The sequence below is a fragment of the Callionymus lyra genome, chromosome 1, assembly GCF_982586985.1.
Source record: "Callionymus lyra chromosome 1, fCalLyr1.hap1.1, whole genome shotgun sequence".
In the NCBI taxonomy this organism is placed as follows: domain Eukaryota; kingdom Metazoa; phylum Chordata; class Actinopteri; order Syngnathiformes; family Callionymidae; genus Callionymus; species Callionymus lyra.
The window spans coordinates 34118221-34143633 of NC_141818.1; the positions used below are offsets into that span (position 1 = coordinate 34118221).

A 25413-nucleotide genomic window follows, 5' to 3' on the forward strand; every position below is an offset into this window, starting at 1 on the left:
TTGTCCGGATTTTTGAGAACATTTTTAAAACCATCTTGTTAAGAGGCTTAGAACGGAAATATATATATTTTTTAATTTAAATTATTTTAGTATAACATTTAACCCCAAAGTTTAAAGTTAACATAAAATAAAAAAAATAAAAGATACAATATAATAAAAAATAATTATTTTTTTATTATAACATTATAATTGATATTATACTTTATATAAATGTTTTTAAATCTGAAATAATAAAAAAGAAAAAGAAACGTATGTCTCATATAAGAGTCATTCAAATTAAAATTAGTTCAAGGTTTTTATAAAAACAATAAGTTAAAATAAATCAGAATAAAACCGAAAAAAGGAAAGAAAAACCTGTGATTGATTGGAAAAAACATGAACATTTAAGACTTTTTTGGTCTTATTAACGTATTTTACAGATCATATGTTAATTGAGTTAATGTGTAAACATAGTTATCAATCAACTCTTTGAAGGTTTTTTCAATGTTAGTTCTTTGTGGATACGTGGTTGAAGAACAAAGAGAAGTTTGAAAGATTGTCTTTTTTTTTTTTGTTCCCCTTCAGATTCAGTGATCAAAAACGTAAGACGCGCATCTCACCGATCAAAGGGACGGAGTCGGAGGTGGCGGGCATGATCTCTGCCACCAGCAGCATGAAGACGGTGAGAGACAGCAGCACTGTGATGCCTGCGACACAACCAAAGACGTGCATTTCAATAAACACAACACAATAATTCCAACACGCATTTGGCTTTTCTTCAGGTGCTGGTTCACCACCACAAGCTGAGATGCTAATTGTTCGACATCAGCAACAACAGCGAGTCTCATTTTGTGTCCCGGTGCATGACTGTAGTGATGACTCATCGTCATTGTGTGTGTGTGTCAGCATTAGATTGTGTGTGTTTGTACCGAGCGAAATCTTCTCCCCTGAGTCAGCGGGAAGCAGGAACACCAGCAGGGCCAGACCAGAGATGAGCACGCAGGGGATGAGCAGGTTCGTGCCGTAGTAGAGCGTCCGGCGGCGCATGGTGACCGTGAACGTCACATCGGGGTACGGCTCTTTGCAGCAGTCGTAGTACAGCTCATTGCGTTTGGCCGGAACACCTGCAGGAGAAATAAGCAACGGCAAGAGTAGGATTAGCGTCAAGGACGGATTCCTCTGAATGTCATTTAACCGTACTTGAATTCTTAAAAAAAGAAATGTAAAACTACAACGGTTTTGTTTTTTGTTTCTTCATCCAAAACAACTCTCGAGCTGTTTTATAAATAATTAAAGTCCCATAAATTACCGATCGTACCTTATTAGCTTCCAATTTCGAATGTAAACTGGAGACGCTTCAGTGTTCAAGAAAGCGCCCATTCTTGCAATTACAGTGTTACAGCCAGTAACAAAATAGTTTAATCTTGAGAAGCGCTAGTAAAGGCACAAGATTAATGCTGATTTAGGATCAAAATAAAATAATTGTTTTGTGTGTCTGTGTACGTTTGTTTGTGTGTATAAAAGCTAACATGGGTATAATCTAAGGGACAGTGTGTGTTTCTGGCCAGCTTGCTGCCCGAATTAAGCCTACCATCAATGGGCCAGCTGTCCCCCCCCCCCACACCCACCCACCCACCCACACACACACACACACACACACACACACACACACACACAGTCCATCAGCCAGCTGAGTTCTCAACGGCTAACATCTGATCACCAGAGAAGCCTGTCAGATGACGGCAAGTATTCTTCGAAAGATAATACTTGTAAGGGCTTCAAATATTTAAAACAAAAAAAACAAACATCTAATTTGATGTAAAAGAAAAAAAAAATGAAATACAAAAATTAATCGGTGACGATTTATTGTGTCGTTATTTCTGCCTTAAAATGATAAATGTTGTTTTAATAGCGATCACATTTACGACACGTGACTTTTGTCTCACTTCGCCAGAGAAATAAAGACGTTTCCCTCTCACCTACGAGGTCCCATTCGCCGTTGGGTATGTACGTGGAGACGTCCACGTCCATCATCTGGAGGTCCAACAACCACCCGTTGTGCGTCCACGAGCCGAACTTCAAGTCGCACTTTTGTATGTCGAACGGAAACCACCGCACGTCTATGTAGCAGGTACTCTTTAAAATTCCTGAGAAATATATATTTAAAACATTATTAATGTAGTTATGAGTCGATGGTGATATGTATACATGTACTAAACAAACTTAAGCAAACTAATTTCACGTTTATAATTTTGGCCTTAGTATAGATATATACTATGTACCGTATTTTCCACACTATTAGGCGCACCGGATTATAAGGCGCACCTTTAATAAATGGCCTATTTTAGAACTGTTTTCATAAATAGGTTGCACTGGATTATAAGGCGCATAGAATAAAAGATACAGTCAAATGTTTGAATGAGGTTACGTTATGCGTCCAGTAGATAAAGCTGTGCTAAAGGGAATGTCAACGAAACAGTCAGATAAAGGAAAACTTTATTAAGCATTCTGACAACTCCGTTCACTCCCATGGTAACAATGTTTAAAAGGCTTCAAGCAGAAGCTTGTGAGACTAGTGTTTTGAGCAGACAAATGTTGAGTGGGAAGCAGAGAAGTTGAGCGCGTGTATGACAACTAGAGCGCGTAACCGGTTGAGCGCAGCAGAGTGATTTTGCATAAAAAAATGTTTTTTTACAACAACCAAGACACACTCGCTCAAAACGGTGGCAGTAATCTTACTCCATAGTCGTCCGCCATGATGTGACGTGCGTCGTTAATCGCACCCTGTGATGTAAACAAGTCACCCACCAGTTAATGTTCATTTATAAGGCGCTCCGGGTTATAAGGCGCACTGTCGTTTTTTGAGAAATTTAAAGGCTTTTAAGTGCGCCTTATAGTGCGGAAAATACGATATACATTTTATAGTCGACTATCGATACATTGTTTTGTGGACTATGTATAGAGAAAACAAGAAAATAAACACCCACTACATGTCGACAATAAAAGGACAGACACTCACCTGGTGGGATGTATTGACAGGACCCTGTGGCGTTGACCAGCACATTGGTGTGAAACGTTGCGTCAAACCTCTCGTCAGCACTGCAGGAAGAATATTTCGAAAAGTTTCAAAGATCCTCTTATGTGGGGAGCGGGAGCAGTTTTTCTTTCAGGCGTCAGCATGTGTATAAAAGATTTTTTCAAAAATCTTTTTATGAAGTTGGTAACCTGTGAAATCACATTGTGCCTCCAAAGACAGAAGAGAGCGCCACAGAAACACGAATGTGAAATGTTCACGTCGAATTAGATTTGCCGTTACAGGCACCAAATTCACCGATTATCTTCCTTTTATGCTCAAAATCCAAAAATGCAAATGGGCCTTTTTTTTTTTCAACTGTTATCTTGAGAAGATGATAAGATAAAAGCACAGACGTGTGAGCCGATCTCACTGATGAAATCTTAACCTGCCGAATCAGCATTTTTCCTTATCAGGTTAGCGTCTTAGCTAACAGAAATGTTCTAAAAGTTGTTTTATTTTGAGTGTTAAAAAACTTTTTTTTATATACAGTAGTAATGAGCCATTGTTAGCAAACCTCACTATTTAAGGCAAAAGGAGGCATAAACGTGAAATAAGTTTGTAGTTTTTTTTCATTTGGATTCGCTAATCTGATCAGCAACTGAAGGAAAAGAGTTTTAATGTTGGTTGATTGTCCTCAGGGTAATCTTTACTTTCTCATTGTGGAAAAGCATTGCTAAATTGACAACTTGATAAACAAATGAGACTCTATTCCATGTTTTGAGACATAACCGCAGCTCATTTAGAACTGAAGAAACGTCTCGGATGAGAGGTCAAACGTCTTCCTAGAACTCTACACAGTCCAGTTGACTCGCTTTCAAACCACTTGGATAACAAAGACATGGATGAACGAGAACCTTCTTGGACACAAGTTGATAGTGACAAACTACGGTTTCTCTGAGGGGGAAGCAACAGAATCAAAAATCAAAAAAGTAGATAAAAATAGATGAAAGCTGCAAAACGGTGGATTAAAGACATCTTGTTCTGTGGACTGTCAAACTAGAGCCAATTTAAACAGTTTACGGCCCAGATCTCTTCCCTCAAGCGCCTAATGTGCTGTTAGATGCTTTTAAGTCCACATCTGTGGACAGGGAAGAAGAAAAGGCTGACAGTTTGATGGTGCTTTTTTCCTGCTTTGAGACAAACACTTCACTTCCATAGTCCCCGGTCGGTCAGCAGGCGACTCAAACCTCTCATGACGATTAGTTATATGTAAGTAAAAATATCCACCCTTGCCACAGAAAATTAAGTGATGTATGTTTTTGCTGTAAACTTTAATTCTATATTTGTATGACTCATTTTATGTCCATTCACATGATATTAATAAATGCTATTAGAAGATATAAAAGTTGAGTAATCTGAGTTTACCACTACCTAAAAATAAACCGACAGAATGGGTCCCCTTTTTATTTTAATTTTATATACACCCCATAGATTTCCAGGAAACTTTAACGACGTACAAATGAATAAACAAATTAGCGGTAACTAAAATATCTATATGTTTATTTCGCTACATTTCTCAAAAGTGATCCATACCTGCTTTAAGTAAAAACGTAATAAAAAAAAAATATAGGATTAATTTGAAAATTATAGCAAAAGAAAATTCGAAAATAAAAACAAATATTTTTGGGAAATTATACATATGCTCATCAACTGTGCAACAACTGCTGAAAATTGTATATAACATATTAAATAATATTAAACTTTCTCTTGAAGGTAGGGTAGGAAGTGATGGTCTGATGAAGCTTCATGAAGCAGTGTCATTATATTCAGAGTCCCCTAGATGACGGTCTCTGCACTATTCTCCATTGTTTTGAACAACTGTTCTAATGAAACATAATTTTAAAACTGATGGCGCAAACCTACTGACCTCTAAACAACATGACACTGTTTCATGAAGCTTCATCAGCCCATCACTAGGGGTAGGTCGTCTCCAGCAAGTCACGTTTTTACTCAAAATTCCAACGCCCTTTTTCAGACTCTCATGGTTACAGTTTTTTTGACTTGTTTTTGACATATCAAGGCAGTTCGTTTTGAAAAGAAATGAACGTCTCGAGATTTCAAAATGCATGTTTCAAAGATGACTCTTTTTTTCTCTGTCTTAAGAGCATTAAATCAATCGTTGTAATCTGGGCGTTAAAGGATTTAACGGAAAAGGGGGGAAACATCGCCAATCCCACCTTTTAAGAGTAAGAATTTGTGGCAACCAAGACTCAGTGAGTTGAATAGCATCTTAATCATTAGAGCTCGCTAATCCTCTGTGTAAGCCGCTTAAAGCTGGGTTTAGATTGCTAAAACTATTCTCTCGTCTCTACTTTTGTGACACACTTATTCCTACCACAAACACAGACGCACACTTCCCCAAACGAATCATCCGCCGCCATCATCCAGAGACAAATCACGCACCACGACATCCAAACATATCGATGCTGAAGTGATGGTTTTAGGATATAAAAAGAGTCCGGGAGGTTGTTTTTTAAAACATATTTCTTATCATTCCCATTTAACAGTCATGTCTTCTCATCATGTTTTTACAGCACAAAATGTTTTTTTTGTTTTTATTATATGAAGAACACAATAGAACCAGAGCTACAATTCTACCTGTTGGATATTTCACTTTGACTTTCCTATAACTTTAGACCCATCTCCCCCAGCTGATTAACCTACTTTTTTTCAGAATCAGACATTAATTGCTAGTAAGGTGTGTTGTGAAAATACACTATATTTACAATAAAACAAGATAAGTGACTCGTAATCTGAGTTGGGCTTCAGTGAGATGTAAATAAATAACACGAAAATAATAAACAAATAAACAGTTAGATGAGCTGGTAACTGTTTATTTGTCGATATGCAATATCAAGTAGTTAAACAGTTTTTTTGTTGCAGGAAGATTCGCAGAGTCACATTTGGTGTGAATGCAACTTAAAATATCTGAAATTCTTAATCATCATTATTATCATCAACTACTATATAATATGTATCTCCAGATAATAAACTGATTTTCTTACATATTTAAGCCACTTTTACAAGATAAAAAAAAAGATTTCAAAAGTTACACTTGTTTTTTTCCGTCTGGTCCAATTCTTTGTGTCATTGTTTTTTCACATTAAAGTGTTTAAAGTATGGACAAGTCTTTCTACAAAAAAAAAAACCCTCCAAAAAAACGAATATAGAAGTTTGTGACAGACACAAGCATCTTTTCAGCCAACGAAGCACTTTCCTTTGAAAATTCCAACTTGCAAAATTATTGTAAATGTGCATCATTTTTTCATGCTTATTTGGCAGAACGTTGCAAACCCTCAGCCTCCTGCTCTAACTTTAGTCTGAAAGCATTTCAGATATGTGAAGGGATGAGACCTGACTTCAGCCCTTTTTTATTTTTTTATTTTTAATGCCACAGCTGTTTTGCAAGAGGGTAAATTATGCGAATGGTTTTTTTGTTCGGTGCTCGGCCAAATGTTCGTAAGATACGGCCTGAAGCGACTCGTCTCTGAGGAGACGTTAGAAGATGTTAAAGAGCAGAGCACGACGCTTGACTTACTTCATAAAAAATCTTTTTTCTCTTGTATTTAGTGTTTTCTTGTCTTTTAAGACTCTCTGTTAGATAAAAAAAAGCCTTCACTAAACGCATAACGTTGAACTAAATAATGTAAAACTGTGTAAAAATACATGATTTTTCAAATGCGGGACCAAACTGCCAAACAGAGTCTTCGTCCACTGCAGTATATTTCTTTGTTCTCTTCAACAGATTCTTTGACATTTGCTTGATGTATTACAAAAACACTCGTCCAAAACTACAGCAGAGTCCCCAAGAGAGTAAGTCAGGGAACAAGCCTTTCATTTCCTCCCGAACATAAAAAAAAACAAACCCAAAATGGTTCAATCATTGCACAAGAGCAGCACAAGATGAAATACCATCCTGGAACATTTCTATCCGATGTGTGTTCCCGGTGTTCAGAGGAGTATTACAGTCACAGCTTGTTAAACGGAATATTAGTTACATCCACAGATCTGTGCGAGGGTTCCTGCCGTAAATATCCAGACACTGATGCGTTTTGACCTTTACTACTTTTAAGAATGATTTATCGTACCGTTTACTTCTAAGAGCCGTTCCGTGAAATTACAGATCTGGTCGGTGTTAGAACTCATTCTTCATATTTCTGTATCGCTTTCATGACAGTGTTTGATTTATGTATCGTGCAAATTTTATAAAAGCAACGTCAGAATTTATGTTTTTATAGTCCAAATGTTCTTTGCTAGATGGTGGTCTCTGCACCATTTTCATTTGTTTTGAACAACTTCTCTAATGAATCATCATTATTAAACTGATGGCGCCACCTACTGACCTCTAAACAACAGGAAACTGTTTCATGAAGCTTCCTCACTACTTTCTGGTGCACACACAGACTGAGGGTGATTTACTAAGCTTGTGTGTGAAAATCTTAATCAAATCTTTAGTCAAGAAAAGTACAAACTCACACAAATAATCTCTTGCTTTCTTGGTGCATTTATGTGTAAGAAATAGAGGTTTAAGTGTGATTTAATAGTCATTAAACTGTAATTAATAATGTAATCATTTAAAATAAATATCGTAATCTTCAGACTGTAAGATCTTCACCAGAGGTTGCTCCAGCAGGATGAGTGAGACAGCTTAACTTAAGCTTGGTATTGATTAATCGTTGGCGAGACGTTGGAGACGGCAGCGTAAACTTTTAGTGATGGGCTGACCAAGCTTCATGAAACAGTGTCATGTTGATTAGAGGTCAGTAGGTGGCGCCATCCGTTTAAAAATATTGTCATGTTTCATCAGAACAGTTTTTCAAAGCAAATAGTGCAGAGACCGCCATCTAGTGGCACTGCACATTTCTTACCCAAAGTTTGATATTTGGAAGAGTTTGTCCTTTCAAAAAGATGCTTCAGACAATATGGAAATCTAGTACCTGAAGAACATGAAAAAGAATAAGAAACTCTACCTGTTGTAGAGGAGAATATCAGGGACCCATATTTGATTGGATGGGAAACGCAGGTTCTGAACTCCAGGGTAATTGTCTGGGTTCCACGACAGGTAGATGTCGGTCCAATACTAGGTGAGCAGAGAAAAGGGCAGAAGACCAAAAAGGCTGTTAAAAAACATCACAATATCATTTCCAGCAACTTTTGTGATTAAAACCAGACTCCTATGTCTCCTTTAAAAATGATTGTATAACCCATATTTAGCTTTTGATCTCCATAGGCAGTTAAACCCAAAATTAAAATGTTTGAAAGATGAGTTACGTTGAACTGAATAATGTAAAACTGTATAAAACACATGCTATTGTTATATTTTCACACTGAAAATGAATGTGGGACAAAACTGCCAAACAGTCTCTTCGTCCACTGAAGTATATTTCTTGTTTCACTTCAACAGATTCTTTGACATTTGCTTGATGTATTACAAAAACAATCCAGGTGCCAACTATAGCAGAGCCCCCCCAGAGAGGGAGGGAACAAGCCTTTTTTTCCTCCTGACGTAAAGAACAAAATGGTTCAATCACTGCACAAGAACAGCACAAGATGAAATACAATCCTGTAACCATTCTATCCGATGTGTGTAGAATCTGACACCAGTTGAAACCGGATTCCTGTTTGTCGCCTCTTTGTTGGTAAATCTTTCCTTTGTGTTTGTCGTTGTGTCTTCACAATGGGATTCTCAGTGTCGTATCTTGGGGCAAGTTCTTTGGAAAGAAGAACTTTCCTTAGGAAGAAAAAAGGTTGGAGATCCCTGAATATTGTTTATGTCATTCAGTCTTTTATGGCACCGATCCCAGCTGTGTAGGGCAAGAGGCAGGGGACACCCTAAACCGGGTGGCCAGTTTTTAAGATTAAAAGTGGCTTAATTTGAACTGGTGACACCACTGACTATTGCAAGCCTTTGGGCCATTTGTGTTTTTATTCGTAGCGTATTTAGGTCAAACATACGGACAGGACAAAGTCATTTATATAGGTTATGCTGAAGGTACGTGGTTTATTTCCCGATGGCGGGCGAGGCCACATCTGTTGGGGCTTTAATGTGTGCGTTTACGCTTCTGTCAGATTTCCTTTCCCGCATGAAGTAGGTTGTAGAAGCTCAAAATTGTTACCCACACTTCTCTGCTTGACATTTTTTGGTATTTTGTTTTAAGACATATATCCGCGTGGTTCAAATCCCTGCCTCGCCACTGATGTGAATGTGGAGTGGATCAAGGGTTCAACAAAGATGATCCTGGTAAAAAACAAAAGGCAATATTGACCGAAATTTTATCACTTTTTTTTTTTTTTAAATGGACTCCAGGAGGCGCTCTGACATGCAGATGATAACGTGCCAAGGAAGACAAAATGGTGGACACACTAGTCATGGTAAACACAGAAATATGAAGCAGCTGTTAAGACAATGTCTAAGCCAGGTCATCGGGACGGCAGCGTAAAAAAAAAAAAGACTGGAAAAAAAGACATTCAAAATGCCCTTAAACTGGATTTTTTTTTTTTTATCTAACCGTGTTACTGCTGGGTTAGAAGCACTACTCTTAAAAAGATGTGTTAAGTTTAAAAACATTTTTTTTTTGTTTTACACGTGGCACCTAAACAGATTATTTTTTCCTTATTTTTAAATGTAGCGGATGCGTCTTTTTTTTCTTTTAAAAATGATGTCGGTGCAGCTTTTATTAGGGCAAAATTTAAAGTAAAATTATGTTGCTGTAGAAAAAGATTGAACCTTTTTGTCTTCATAACTGATGTGTAAGAAAGTACATTTGTGGGCTGTTCAGATCCCGGTCAAAATCAACACAACAACAACAAAAAATTTAAAATTTCTTTTAGCGTTATCTATCACAGGAGAAATGCTTAGATATATTTACGAAAGTAAAACAGAAGGAAGTAGAATCTTACCAGCTGCAGCCAAGCGTTGGTGATCAACACCTGATTCTTTTCATCCTGACGAAAAGAAAAAAGCCAGAACAGACGTCATCAGTGATCAAACCTTCTTTAACTGAGAAAGCAGCAGAGAGGGTTAGAGCAAAGAATAAACAAACGTCTGTCAGACTGACGGTGATATTAATACACACATCAACGGTGAGGTCAAAGGTCGTTCTCTCTTTATTTCTCTCGCAACATTTTATATAAAGGTCAGCTGACGGCTGACCCGCGAGGATTTTTCTTTTTCCACGGCACTGATTCAATGGATCAATACAGAAATGACTTCACACAAGTGAGGGAAGAAACCGCCACACACCCTCCACTACCTTTTTTTCTCGCTGATGATAAGAAACCAGCCTCCTTTTTGTGGCGGATAAAACTGCAGTTGTTGCTGGTGGATTGTTGTTGTTTGAGTTGAATTTGCCTCTTGACTTGCAAAAGGGCGGATATCATCGCCACAAGACTGTAATCACCGGACAAATCTGCCCTGATTGGGTTCAGAGGGACCAGAAAGGGATCGACATGAAAAGCTTCTTAACTGCACTTAAATTATAGTCAAATGATTTTATGCTGTTGCTAAGGAGAGAAACATGCCCCCATGCAGCGCGTGGTTGTTGTTGTTTTTCTTGACACTTTACAGCTCTTCAGAAACATGGAACTGAAGTCTCCACTTTCTCTACAATCACATGCTCTCGTCTTATTTCGGGAGCTTAACTTTACTTAACCCAGAGGACGTGAGCAAGATGGGGTCTGAGGGTCTAATCTAGAGTAACTCTGTTTTTGGGGAAATAGAATGATCCACACCTGCTCTGGAAGGAGAAAAAACTTCGGAGAAGACCGATGATTTTTGAAAAGTTGTCCCCAGAGGTGGTTTCTGGCATGACATATGGACGGCCACCTGCAAATTTAGAGGGGTTTTTTTAAGGCTGGTGGAACTTTATCCCTGACACTGGGATCCTTGAGTCTAGGCTGGCTGAGGTGGTTTTGTTGATACATTTTGTTACGTATCTATACTTTTATTCATCAATTTGATTCGCACATTATGTGATACATATGGGGCACCATTATTTTCTTTTTAAAATGTATTACCTTATTATTGCAGAAAGAAAAGAATACAAAAACTACACCCACAATACATTTTTAACATTGTGAAAAGTCCCATTTTCATAAATCACCTTTTAATTTAAGTTCAATGTAAAAAAAAACGAAAGATCTGTGAAAACCTATATTTAGTCCACAATTTAATTTAATTTTTTATTTTTCAAAAGCTCAATATAATATGACACCAAAGTATTTATTTATGTTAATATCATGTGTTAAATAGTATTTTTTCTTCAGAAGTTAGATATCAGAAAAAGATATCCATTTCTCTGAGTCTGTACCTTTTCTGGAATATTCGTTTAATACATTTATTTAAAAAAAACGTCCATTTGCATTCAGAGAAGATTGGATTTGTGTGTCAATCAAACTTAACTGTGATTAGGGACTGGCGGCGTGGCCTTGTTTCGAAGTATCGTCCGCGGTGGTTCACGCGGTGTTGTGTTGTTCTTTTTGCGTCTCTACAAACTGAACAGCGATGATAAAAATCGCCGCCGTGAGCACTACAATAACCTGCAGCGAGGACAAGACTTGAGGCCAAAAAAAAACGGGTTCGTCACGGTCTGTTGGACATCGACCTGCCCCACTTCCGCGGTCGGTGTGACCCGGCAGCAGATGGAGGGATCGCCAAACACTCACACAGCTTTTGCATTATTAAGAACCACGAGTCAGCGTTATGACATTGAGGAGAATCACTTCTGTTTTTTGTTTTTTTTTACGCTCCTGTGTTTCAGTGACATGTCTTCTCCAGCGTGTCCAAGTTGAGGTCTTGTAGATTTGACGAGGTTATGCTCGACTACATCTCGCCAAAGCCTTGTGACGGCCGTGACTTGTGTCGGCTTTGTTTTGTATCCGTGCTCGAGAAACGGTTCGACAAACACGGCCAGTCAATGTCGAGACATCCTTGTCTCTTCAACTCTAAACAAGAACCATTTAAAAGACCCAGGATTTTGTTCAAGGAGATCAAAAACTGATTTATGAAATAGAAAATATTTGCGTAGCTGTAGCTACTAAGCGCCACGACTATTGGAATTCCAATCTAGTAGGATCTGGAATCCTACTAGATTCCAATCTGTACTAGTAAAGATCTGTAGGAATTCTTATCTGTACTAGTAGAGATTGGAATCCTACTACTGTATTGGGATCTGAATATTGGAATTCCAATCCGTCCTAGGACAATTCCAGATTCTACTAGTGAATTCCAATCTCTACTTGGAGAGATTCGTCCTAGGACAAAAAAAAGGAATTCTACCAGGACAATCTCCAATTCTAATAGGAGAAATTCGGACCCTAACCCTAACCTTAACCTGTATCAATATTAAGATCCCCGTTCAGTAGCAGGATTCCAACTGTACTAGTACAGATAGGAATTCCTATCTGTACTAGTAGGATTCCAGATCCTACTGGATTCCAATCTGTACTGTGACTGTCTATATATAACTTACAGATTCATAACAAAATGTCTAAACTAATAAATGTGTGAAAAAATAAATTAATCACTAGTGATTGTAGTTTTTGTCATAGATCTCTGCTATTTCTGTGTTTATATATATACAGTACATTATATTTATTTATACATTTTTACATGTATTAGATTTAACTATTTACTGTGTTTCGTTATTTCAATATATTTTATTCATGTATATAGACATTTGATCTTTTATCAAAGTCATTTATTTCGAAATTTAAACAATTATTCACACATTTATTTAAGTATGTATACATTTAGTTATGTATTTATACGTTCACTTTGCTTATACTTATGTAATTAAACGTCCTTTTTATACTATATAGTAGCTTGCGACAAAAGTTTAGAACATTTAATTGAGATGAAGTTTAAAAACAGAAAAAAATGAATCTGGAAGCATGTGAACCAATTGGAACCCAGATAATAATACAAACAAGATACGAGTACCAAGAGTTATGAAGTTCAACATGTATCTTAAACTAGTTTTTTTATAAAGGGTTTTAGTATTTAGTATTATTGGAAAAAACTATTTCAATAAAGTTTTACCTTACCTTACCTTACCTTACCTTACCTTATTTCACTCTAAGCTTTACCACGCTTATTGTCTTTAGACTATCATGGTCTTCAAATATTTAGATGCTGTTGACTTGTTGACTGTTTTTTTTAATTCAAAAAGTATTGAGGTGAAACAAAGTATTCCATGATTTGGTTTAGTTCGAGCTTCAGTGCAGCGGCGTCACATCAGGAATACATTTGAATACATTTAAGTCACGGTCGATGAGCCAGAGTGCTGAAAGATTAAAAAAAAGATATAAAAAAAATAACTCTCCCTCGTCGCTACTTCCTGTTTCTTCTGTGCCGTCTTCAAAAGAACCAAAAAGAAAAACACTCACCACGTCGATGATCTGCAGCAGCGTGAGTCCGAGTTCCACCACGATGGGCGCGGAGTCGTTTTGAACCGGCCTCTCAAGACGATTGTAGTCCAGCATCAGATCCCGGAAGAGCTTCCTCTGGTACTGGCCACCGTGGCAGCCTGGAGGACGAGAGCGAGAAGCCATAGTTTATGGTTTAAAGTTGAATATTTGGTTTAAAACTATTTTAAATATAAAATTAACATGCAAATATTCACAGAATTTGTTAATTTATTTTATTTATGCAGTTCAACTTCTCCAGTAATTTCGTTCTAAATGAACAATGAGGTGCCGCAAGATCTCGGCGATGACTGAGGACGAGAGGATACAGTCGACTCCAGCAGCTTTTAAGGCTGATGTTCGGACATATTTTGGTTTAAAAAACAAATGAAAGTAGTTATGACTTCGTCAAGAATCATGTGGTCTGTACATTCTGCAATACCAGAACAAGTACTCGACAATACTACAATCGTGATATACAGTATATCGTGTCGCCTGATTCTTGCCAATACACACCTTTTAAATCTTCCTTGGTTACGTACTATCAAAACATGGACACCATTTGTTTGAGACCTTTGTTTTATAGGGTTTTACATTGTCTCCATTCAATACAAACATTACATTTTTTTTGCCATAAGTTCTACAAAAAGAATCAAGAAAAGGTTCAAACAAAATTGACTTTTCATCATCCCTGAATCCACAGAGCGGGACGAAAGACAAATCAATAATGGCCACTGATGGAGCTTCTAATGTACCTTCAAAATGTGATAAACGGGTAACAAGAGGGTGTTCAAGGCCGTCGGTCTCCGTGACATGATTCAATTGAGAAATGTTCAATAGAGAAAGTGTTTCCACAGGTTCTCTTCACCGGCCCTGACAGATGTAAACACCTTCTGACGCCTCGGAGCAACAAAACAAAACCCACCGAGGACTCTGTGAGTCGATCTGCTCGGACAGGCAGAACCACACACAGGTGTTGCCCGACGAGACGGGGTTGACTTCCCCGGGTGGCTTGTCAGTGTGATGAAAGTGCACGGCGGCGTGTTGCACTGAATGTTTGATGCTGTTGATTTTGTTTCTCGCAGCAATCGTGAGACTTTCAGACCTCGACCAACTCTTGGATTTTGGTTCTGCAACTTTGACACGGGGTTTCACTGACTCACTCCACAGCTTCCGCTCATTTCCGCCTCGTCCTTCCCGACGTGTCGGGGGAGGCAGAATAAAGACATTGACTGTATGCAGGGAGCTTCACTAACACTGTAATTATAGTTTGATTCATGATAACAACAAGTGAGAAGAAGTGATTTGGTTTCAATAATTATTTTGTCTAGATTGAAGCAGAAATAATCCCATTGGATGTGTAACATATACTATCCATCCATCTATCCTTTCATCCATCCATCCATCTATTGAACTATCCATCCATCCATCTATCCATCTATCCATCTATCCATCTGTCTATCCTTTCATCTATCCATCTAGCTATCCATCCATCCATCCATCCATCCATCTATCTAGTTATCCATCCATCTATCCTTCATCTATTGAACTATCCATCCATCTATCCTTTCATCCATCCATCTAGCTATCCATCCATGTATCATCTATCCATCCTTTTATCCATCCATCCATCTTTCCTTCCCTCGCTCCATCCAGCTATCTAGCTATCCATCCATATATCCTTTCTTCTATCCATCTATTCATCCATGCATCCATCCATCCATGCATCCATCCATAGATCTATCTAGCTATCCATCCATCTATCCTTTCATCCATCCATCCATCCATCCATATATCCTTTCATCCATCCATCTATTGAACTATCCATCCATCTATCCTTTCATCCATCCACCCATCCATCACTCATCTATCCATCCATTTATCCATCCATCCATCTATCCTTCCCTCCCTCGATCCATCCATCTAGCTATACATCCATCTATCCTTTCTTCCATCCATCCATCCAACCATCCATCCATCCATCCATCCATCCATCCATCCATCCATCCATCCATCCATCCATCCATCCATCCATCCATCCATCCATCCATCCATCCATCCGTCCGTCCGTCCGTCCATCCATCCGATTGAAGGTCCATCCATCCAACTGTCTATCCCTCCATCCGTCCTTTCTTTCTCTCTAAGATTCATAATTCCCTGGATTAACGTACACACACACACATACACACACACACACACACACACACACACACACACCCACACACACACACACACACACACACACACACACATGAGTCTATACCATTACATAACTTACAGAGAAGCATACGACGACCAACTAAATGGAGGCAGAGACAGATGGAGCCATAATTACACGAAAGCAGAAAAGCTGATTCTATAAGCTCTTTTTCTCACGATGAATTCATGCGACCACAAGCAGAGTTCAACTGGCAATAAACTCCCCACTTTGTACTCTTACCTTTTATTCTACATGGACTTCCATTTGAATTATTAATGTCACTTTATACACGGTTTCTGCATTTGTCAGCCAATCTCGTTGTATTCTTTATTGTATGTTTTTCATGCCCTTTTACATGACACTTTAAGGTGAAAACCCAACTCTCCTGACACGCATGTTTTAAATGTTGTAGTCTTCCTCTCCAAGATGCAGTAAATCCCTCATCATGACCATGTTTTAAGTTCTTACTATAAAGTTCTCCCCCATATGAAATCCCGACGAACAAGAGGTTACGAGAGCGGAATCCATTATGACGTAATAATGGCTTCACTCCTCCTGCAGCCAGCTGTAATCACACCAGCTTTGTTTAATCCACGAGTCCCTTTGAGGTGGAGACTTCCAGGGATTCATGATGAACAGTGACAAACCTTGATACTGGACCAATCACAACAGATTGGGTGTGGTTATGGTAAACAAGATTTAATCTGCAGAAAAATAAGTGTTTTCAGTCCGCTGACATTTTATATATATAGATATATACTGTATGTTTTTTCATGTATTTATTTAATTTGATTTCCAAAGAAATACACATTGTACATTTAATTTATTTTGGAAATTAAAAAAAAATACTGTTTAAAAATTAATGGGAAACTAACTTAACAATCAACAAGCATTTACATTTTTAAATATAAATAAAAATACATACTTATTGATACTAGTAGGTGTCTTGAAAATTTCTATACATGTAATCTCCAACCACTTTTAACCACCACAACAAATTCCAAATACCAGATATTTTTGAGATTTGAAACACATCATTATTACTTCTTCACGTTTTTAAGACTTTTGAAAATGATATTTCACATATTTAAATGTTAAACAAGGCCTTGTTTTTTGGAATCCATGACAACCATGATAAAAGGCGACTTACCTGCTCAGTTCTCGGCAAGTTGTCGTTGTTAAAAGGATTATTGGTTCAGAAGTATTTATGAACGACATTAAACGCCTAACACAGCACGCGTTCTCATTAGATCTCGGCTGATTCGTCATGTCAGATTAAGAGAGAGAGAAAAAAGTGTCTCACCCTCACTTCATGCATTAAAAGAATAAATCCCCTCATGTATGTTATAGCTACGCTGCTGTTCTGCTATTATAAACCAATGGTAGGGGGCGCTAAAGTTCCTTCCCGTTGGCTCAAATTTAGGTTGTTGATCGACATTACTTTTAACACTTGTCACCACAATTTTGTTTATTCAATTGATATAAAAAATGTTGTTCGATCAAGACGTGAGACTGGGATGTATAAAACATCGAAGAGCCTGAAGAACGCTCTGTTCCTATGACACAGTGTTTCACTGACGAAGAAGAAACTCACAGCTCTAGCCTTGAGCCTCTTTTCCGCCTCATCCTTACCGACGTGTTCGGGGGAAGTCCGGGTCGGAAATTTGGCAGAATAAGGACACACGGCTGTATGCAGGGCCTTCTTTTAGGCAGACGCTAACAATTACAATTTGATTTATGATTAAAAAGGAAAGTTTAAATATTCTTTATATTTTTTCCGATGATTTCTCACCAATCATATCCCAGTTTCTTCAGGAGAGGCAAGGGGACACCCTGGACTGGACGCCGGTCTATCTCAAGGCACACAAAGACAGACAACCATTCACACACACACTCATACCTACGGAAAATTTACCCAAGTTCTCAATCAACCTCTGTATGATTTTGGACTTTAGGGAGGACCCAGAGTAAACCCACGCATCGTGCTAACCAGTGTGCCACCGTGCGCCCTCTTCAGGTTACTAGAGTTACTAATAGATCAGATAGACTTGTTTAATCCCTCTGGAGACCTCATTTGGGAAAATAGGTTTCCAGTTCACAGCAGACAATAGAAGATACAGAAGTTTCAAAAACACCGGAACAATCTGCAAAAAAAGAACAAAGTGCAAAGAGCATAGATCAAAGAAGAAAAACACAAAGATCTTAAGGATACAAAGGCTAACATAGAATATAATATATTATAATATTATGTGAGAAATGTTTAGTTTTTTTCCATCATGTTTTTAATGCAGTTTTCTTTTGGGTTTTTTTTGTCCTGTGAGTGAATCATAAGCTGTTACAAGACTTCTTTCATAAAAAAACTCAATTGACATTCATCGGACGTCCCTCACTACAGCCATTATTCTCAATCAATAGACCCGGGGCACCTTTGCACAAACATTAGCTACGATGCTACGTGTCCCGTAGGCTTCCACCGATATCAAACACTCGCAGTTTCACTTCAGAACACACAAGGCCATCTGCCGCGGCCCTAAATCACAGAAGTCATTAAAAAAATATATTGTTCAGAGACGGAAATGAACGTTTTTTTTTTTTATTGCCGTAAATCCACGAGCTTCGACAACACGGGCGACGCCGGGTGTGAGACGTTCACCCTTCGTTCACGACCTCATCGCTCATCCGCTCGCTCAGTGGCACTTATGGATGTGAGGATGTATTTCACGACTGTGTAGGTAATAAGTATGTAAATGCAGCAACGGTGGGTGTTACCTTAAGGGCTTCAAACGTATGCATTAAAGACGTAAAGATCACGCACTTATTGACGCGACAGTTTCATCAAAAAACGACTCGACCTGGCAATATTCAATATACGAACTCTTATATTTATCACGTCTTTCTTGGGCTCGTGCTGCCGTCGTGCCGAGCATCAATTTGCACACTAATGGGCTCATGCATCTGTAGTCTCTGCCAGGAACGACCCGTGCATCTGATTCTTCTATAACAAATTTAAGTTAACAAGGAGTGTCGTTATTAGCGGAGGCGATTCGATTTGATAAAACAAACAACTAGTTTACAGGTTTATTTTTTGAGTAAACTTGACTCCAAACGTGCATCTTGGCGAGTCATAGGCTATTGTTACTTGAGAGAAAATACCATCTTTAAAAAAATGGATTGATTGATTAATACTGTCTTAACGATTGGGTTATCTCAGGGTCAAGGTGACCTGAAGGCCCTAGAAAAAAAATAGGAAAAGTGTGTTTGTGGTATCCCTTGTGTTATCGCTGGGTCAAGGTGACCCGAAGGCCCGGGAAAAAAAAGGAAAAATTTGTTTGTGGTATCCCTTGTGTTATCTCTGGGTCAAGGTGACCCGAAGCCCGGAAAAAATTTTTTTTTGTGGTATCCCTTGTGTTGTCTCTCGGTCAAAGTGAACAAACTCCCTGGCTTCCAAAAATACATATGCGGTGCTGGAGGTTTAACCCAGAGACAACACAAGGGACTTTTTTGTTTTTCGGACCTCCAGGCCACCTTGACAATGAGATAAAATAATAGTTGAGACAGTATTACTCAATTGAACTGGACTGAGAGTTGAGATAGACAATACATTTAATTGCTATAGGAACTAAGGTTGTCAGTCCCAAAGATCTAGCGGATTCATGCAAAACCGCGTACTAGTAGTAGTAAACCACAGAATAAAATATATATAATAACAAATATTTTTAACGGCAACTGCTTATCTGAGTAATTTGAATAAGCAAACAGGTTAAGTCTGGATTATACTTTTAGGGATCTGGAGTCGACAGAGACCTTGAAAAATTGAAAGGGCTTGGTGTAATACTAGTACTGTATTATCAACTATTGTGTCATGCCAGAGTCCTTTAAACGTTTGCTCTTCCTCTGAATGAATGCATTTTTCCGAACACGTATAGGTACATAAGAAGGTTAACTCAAAACAAACAAACAAAAATATATATATATAAAATATATAAAAATATAAATAGAATTACAACCCCACAATAATATAGTTTTCAATCATTATTGCAGCAGATTTAATTAAAGTATTTTAGTTAATAAGAAAAAAAAACCTGTTAAAAATCATTACCTTCAAATATTTCTTTCAGAGGCCTGGCAAGTCGAAACTGTCCAAGAGAAAACATAGAAAACTTGTTCTATGTTTTCTCTTGGACAGTTTCGACCTGTGAATTATTTTCAAGCAAAACTAGTTAGATTACTGTTATATCTGCATCGACCAAGAAATAGATATTCGGTGCTGGAAGTTTGACCCAAAGACAACACAAGGGATACCACAAACACATTTAACACAATAACAACGATAGTCAAAACAATAATAATATGAAGCCACATGTCCGAAGTAGGATGAAGCACAAGCTAGTCTTAGGACTAGAATTTTTGGTTGTTTTTGGAAGTATTTGAATTTGGCGACTACGAGACGGTACAGAAACTACAAATACTTCTTCTCCTGGGCAGGGAGATACAGTTCAAGGGCCTATTATTAACGCCCTGGAGACTGGATTTGCGACCTGCCGGCTACTTTTTTACAGGAACTTACTTTGTCCTTCCCCGGGGAGAAGTAACGTGGTGATCTAACCTTCAACAGAATCCAGGGGTGAGCCTAGGAAAGCGAAAGAGCTAAAACCTGTGGTTGCGTACTCTGGAAGTACTGCAGGTAAACATCGCGAGCACTTTTAGTGAAGACAGTAAGTAGACTAAGTAGCGCTCTGGAAGTGGCGAACGCCTGCCATAAACAAGCGTAAAATATAGTTTCTCTTCGTAACAATTCTTCTTGTCAAGGCTTCAATACAAGATGGACGTTACAGACAAGCAGTCCGGAGGTATTTGGATGTTTTTAAGCATCTTTTTGGAGGAAGCTTGTGAACTGAGCTCAAGTCACTTCATTAAAATAAACAAAATATTTTGTCTATGACTCTAAAAAGGAACGGATTACTCTGGCAAAAATCCCAACCCTTAGTCGACATGAGGGTGAGTAGAAAATGAGTGAAGGTGTTTTTTTAAAACAATCCCTTTAACAGTGTTTTTGTTTTTGGTAGACTCGGCTATTTAAATGTGCAAACATCTGTTTAGCACGAGGTGATGAAGGAACTAATGGGAAGTTGCAGAGTACAGGACTACACAGTCAATCCCACTGGGGTAACCGATGATAAGTAAGTGATAAGATACAAGCTACGTTTTTCTTTAATTAGACCATTATACATCGTCAAGCACTTAGTGGTGTTTAGGCTGTCAATCACACCTCTACATCAGTAAGAATCCTCGAGAGAAAGCGTGGGCTTTAGGGATGTAAATCTCCACAGCTAAGGCCGATACTCATTTCGATAAACTGCCACACATGCGATAAAAATGAAACCCCCACGATTCTGCTTCTGAAAATCTTGGCCACTAAACAACAATATACTCATCAATCAGTCAATTAAGCATTTCTTAATTCCGCACTTTGAGCAATCAGTGACATGTTCCGTAAAGTTGTCAATTTGTACCTATGTCTATGTCTCTTTGTCATTTACGTCTCCATCTGTCAGCTGTGCGGCGCAGCTTGCTAGGCTCGGTTGCTATGGCGATGCATCTTGCTGGCACGCTGACTTAGTGCGGGTCAGTATATACACGGAAGTAAGACTAACTTATGAGCGCTACATAAACACTAGTGATCCAGTCACTCATCTGTTTCAACCCCTTTTGCTAAAGTTACATATTGTAATTACTTTTCATCTCGTCTCAGTTGTTTTCTTATAAGATCGCTGAACTTCCAACCAAGTGTAAACCTGTCCGTCTTCGCCGTATGCTAATGAGCTAAGTTGTTAGCATCAGGTAATTTATAAACTGTTATGTGTGGGTGTACAAGAAGGTCGGATTTATTATTGATTTGGTGATATCGCGACACGCCGGCAGCTCCTCTCTGATGTCGCTCATTTTCGCGGGAAACCAATCCGAGTCACGTGAAACTGAGCGTTATAAATTATATTTTTCTCCGGTCATGTCGCCTCAGAAATAAACATTTTTTATCTGCAAATAAAAGAGAAGAGAGCTGAGACTGGCTGCTCTGTATGTAAATCAAATGGTTATTGGACCGATTGGGTGATGTGCAGTCGTAAAAAGAGATCTAAATATTACCATTTTTTATCATTTAGGTTGGTCGTGTACCTCATGATTTTTTTCAATGGAAAAAGTATACCTTGACTCGAAAAAAGGGTTGTAAAGTACTCGACTGCGCGTGCACATGGCTACATTTTTAGGTTAGGAAAAAATATCGCAATAATATCGATATCGCAATTCAAGATACCAATATCGAATATCGCATATAATTCAAATATCGTGCAGCCCTATGGTCAATCTTAATTTCACTACGTTTACGTCTGTTTGTAACATTAGCCACCTAGGTAACACATTTCTGTCTTAACTATTGATTTGAAGTTTTCTTGTGTTTTACTAAAACTCTTACTAACTTATCTTAATTGAGTTTTGTTTGGGAAAAACCTTGCTTTGGATACACTGCACCATTGGATACTGAGAGACGCAATACTTCTGAGTAGAGCATCACACATTTAGAGGCCCTGATCCTCATCTCTGCCACTTAACGCGTGTTTGCAGGTCCATGTCGAGCATCATCTGTACATGTCTGTTAGTCGTAATCATTAATCCGGTGTCACAGTCATGTAAGCCCATTAGTACTGTTGCCATTATTTCAGTCTCTGGGTAACGTGATATTTCATAATGTTTTCTGTCTCTGTCCATAACATTGCAACTTGTAAGAGGTTCTTTCCAAACAAAGAAAGGGTCAACAAGTAACAAAATAATAATAATGATATGAAATAAATAATACTACTTATTTTCTTCTCACTAAAACCATCAATGTCTCATTAATGTATTTGTTAATGTTCCTTATTTGAAAGTGATTCATGATAAATAAAGCAGTGGTTTCTACATACTCATGTATTGTAATTTTCTAATTTTACTTAAAAGTTGTTTTTTTTTCATTTAAGTAATATTGTTACGTATTTATAACAACATATCTGGTCCAAATATCACAATATGAACATGTACAAACAACATCACGTCTGACACTGTGGTGTGCAGTACAGGAGCACCTCAGGGGACAGTACTGGCCCCTCTCCTCTTCACCATATATACTTCAGACTTCTGCTACAACTCCGAGCTGAGTCTCGTCCAGAAGTATGTTGACGAAACTGCCATTGTTAGATGCATCAGGGACAACAGAGAAGATGAGTACAGGAGACTGATACGTGACTTTCTGGACTGGAGTGAGAGGAACCACTTGCAGCTGAACAACTCAAAGACCGAGTTCAGAGTAGACTGTACTTTCTGAGGAGGCTCCGATCATTTAAGATCTGCAGGAAACACCTCTGCATGTTCTACCAGTCTGTGGTGGCCAGTGTTTTATGCTGTGGTGTGTTGGGGTGGGGATGTGTCCAAGAGGAGTCTCAACAGGTTGGACAGGTTGGTCAGAAAGGCTGGCTTTGTGGTTGCCATGAAGCTGGACTCACTGGCTACAGTTGCTGAGAGGAGATCACTGAACAAACTACTTTCCATCCTGGATGATTACAGTCATCCTCTGAACACTGTCATGAGTGAACAGAGAAGCAGATGGATTGCATGAATGCTGCTCCCATGATGCAACACTAATAGACTCAGGGACTCATTCATTCCTCGTGTTATGAGACTGCTTAATTCTGAGTTTGGGGGCAGGAGTGAAGCGAAAATATGATGTTCTATGTTAATCTTTGATTGTTTCATCTTGCACTTTATTTTTATTGCACATTATTCTTGTTCTTGTTCTTGTTTCATGCATCTGTCATCTGTGTTGCTGTGTGCTCAAAAAATTATTTCCCAAAGGAGACTTCCAGAGGGATCAATAAAGTTGATCTATTTATCTATCAATCCATCCATCTATCAAAGCCTGTTTTAATCAAGCCCCCTGACGTGCGTATTGCTTCATGGTTCCAGTGCAAAAATACCTTTAGTGTGATTCAACTATGTTCAAGTATCCATGTGAAAAAAAAACACCTCTTTCTTGAGACAGTAACAACCCCAAACATGATGGTGAGAAGGCTGAAAATGAGTAACACTACTGGGGGCTCGGTCAGCAAAGAACACTGCTACCAGCTACCTTTTTTTTTTGAAAAATCAAAACAGCCAAAGGCTTGTCAAATCAACTAAAGGAGGTTAATGTGGGCTGTTGCAAGGTACGAAAACATGTGTGTGCCACAGCGGTATGCATCTATAATGGTCTTGTGAGAAGAACCTTATCTGAGATGGATTAGATACAGATTTTTACTCTCATTTTCATCTGATTCCAACATCACTTACAGTAGATTAAAGTAGATAAAGGGCACCTAATTTGAAAACCCTCCTGATTTATTCACATGTTCTAAATGTTGAAGTCGTCCTCTTCAAAATGCAGATGGTCATTCATCATGACGTTGCTTTATATTGAAGTTATTACTTAATAAAGTTCTCTCCCGTCTGAAATCTCGCCAAATGAGATTACGCCTTAATTTAACATTCTGACATCACTCTGGTGAAATGTCCTCCCCTAGAAGCCCTAAATCAGTGAAGTACCTACATGTTAATCAAGAAACAAAATAAATATTTATGTAAACATGGTGAGAGATACTTCTGCCTTTAGGTGTTTTTGTAATGTGTACATTAAGAAGCAAACCTTATTTATATTATTCATTTTTAATGTACAAAAAGGGAGTTTCAGGGCTGAGTTGAAATTTACGTGAGTCCTTGAATGCAACCAGTGTTTTTGTGACCAGTCAGAGCAGAGTGGGCGTGGCTTAAGCGTATTTCCTAATGTAAATCTCTTTATTAAATGAGTTTTGTGCAAAAATAAACATATTGATGAGTTTAATATAGGTCCTTGATCAATTTAAAAGACACTTAAATCAGCACATTAGGTGCCCTTTAAAAAGCTGTATGAATAATAGAGGTGTTTCTGGCGTTGATTCTACATTACCTGCGGGTATAGCGCTCATCAGCAACATGCCACGTTGAATAAGACTCTCTGTTGCTCAGAGAATAAAAAATTAAGGTGTATTTAAAAAGCACATAAAAGTGTGTGGTCGCTTGTGTTTTGAAAAATAGCCGTCTACCCGGTGACATTTAGTTATTGACAAGATATATCTGAATAACAAGAAAAGGTTAAAAACACAAAGTAATTTTGATTATCAAGTCCACATTTTGAATTGTTGTTTTATGTGCTGGATGAATCGATGCTTCTTTAAAGAGCAACTCATGTGAAAACCCAACTCTCCTGATTTACTCAAATGTTGCAAATGTTTAGTGTTTTGCAGTTATTAGTTTATAAAGTTAACACGTCTCAAATCTGGGCGAACGAGAGGTTACGATAGCTGAATCCATTATATTGTAATAATGGCTTCACTCCTCCTCCATCCAGCTGTGATCACTCCCCGCTTTGTTTATACAATGAGTCCCTTTGGAGGTGGAGACTTCTGGTTGATGCGGTGACAAACCACAAAGCATGACCAATCACAGCAGAGTGGTTGTGTTTCTGATAAACAAGACCCTTAAGCCCATTTTCTAATGTAAATATTTAATTACAAGAGAGTTTTGTAGAAACAACTTCCGCTTCAGGCTGGTGGCGTTCTTTATTATAAGCCAAAATAAAAACAGACAAAAGATAATGCCTTAGTGCCTCAAAATGTAACTCCTACTCTTGACACAATGTATTGCATGAATT

At 38.2% G+C, this 25413-nt stretch overlaps 1 protein-coding gene across 1 annotated transcript in view; it reads right to left on the reverse strand.

Moving 5' to 3' along the window:
• LOC148089171 (neuronal acetylcholine receptor subunit alpha-7-like) overlaps positions 1 to 25413 on the reverse strand; it is a 29647-nt gene that overhangs the window by 3328 nt on the left and 906 nt on the right. Inside the window, exons 2-8 of the mRNA XM_087803899.1 lie at positions 13442 to 13581; positions 9956 to 10000; positions 8026 to 8135; positions 2999 to 3078; positions 1959 to 2126; positions 909 to 1103; positions 600 to 686 (exon numbers count right to left, since the gene is read on the reverse strand). Of these exons, the coding sequence (XP_087660025.1) occupies positions 600 to 686; positions 909 to 1103; positions 1959 to 2126; positions 2999 to 3078; positions 8026 to 8135; positions 9956 to 10000; positions 13442 to 13581 (825 nt within the window). The remainder of the gene's footprint in view (positions 1 to 599; positions 687 to 908; positions 1104 to 1958; positions 2127 to 2998; positions 3079 to 8025; positions 8136 to 9955; positions 10001 to 13441; positions 13582 to 25413) is intronic.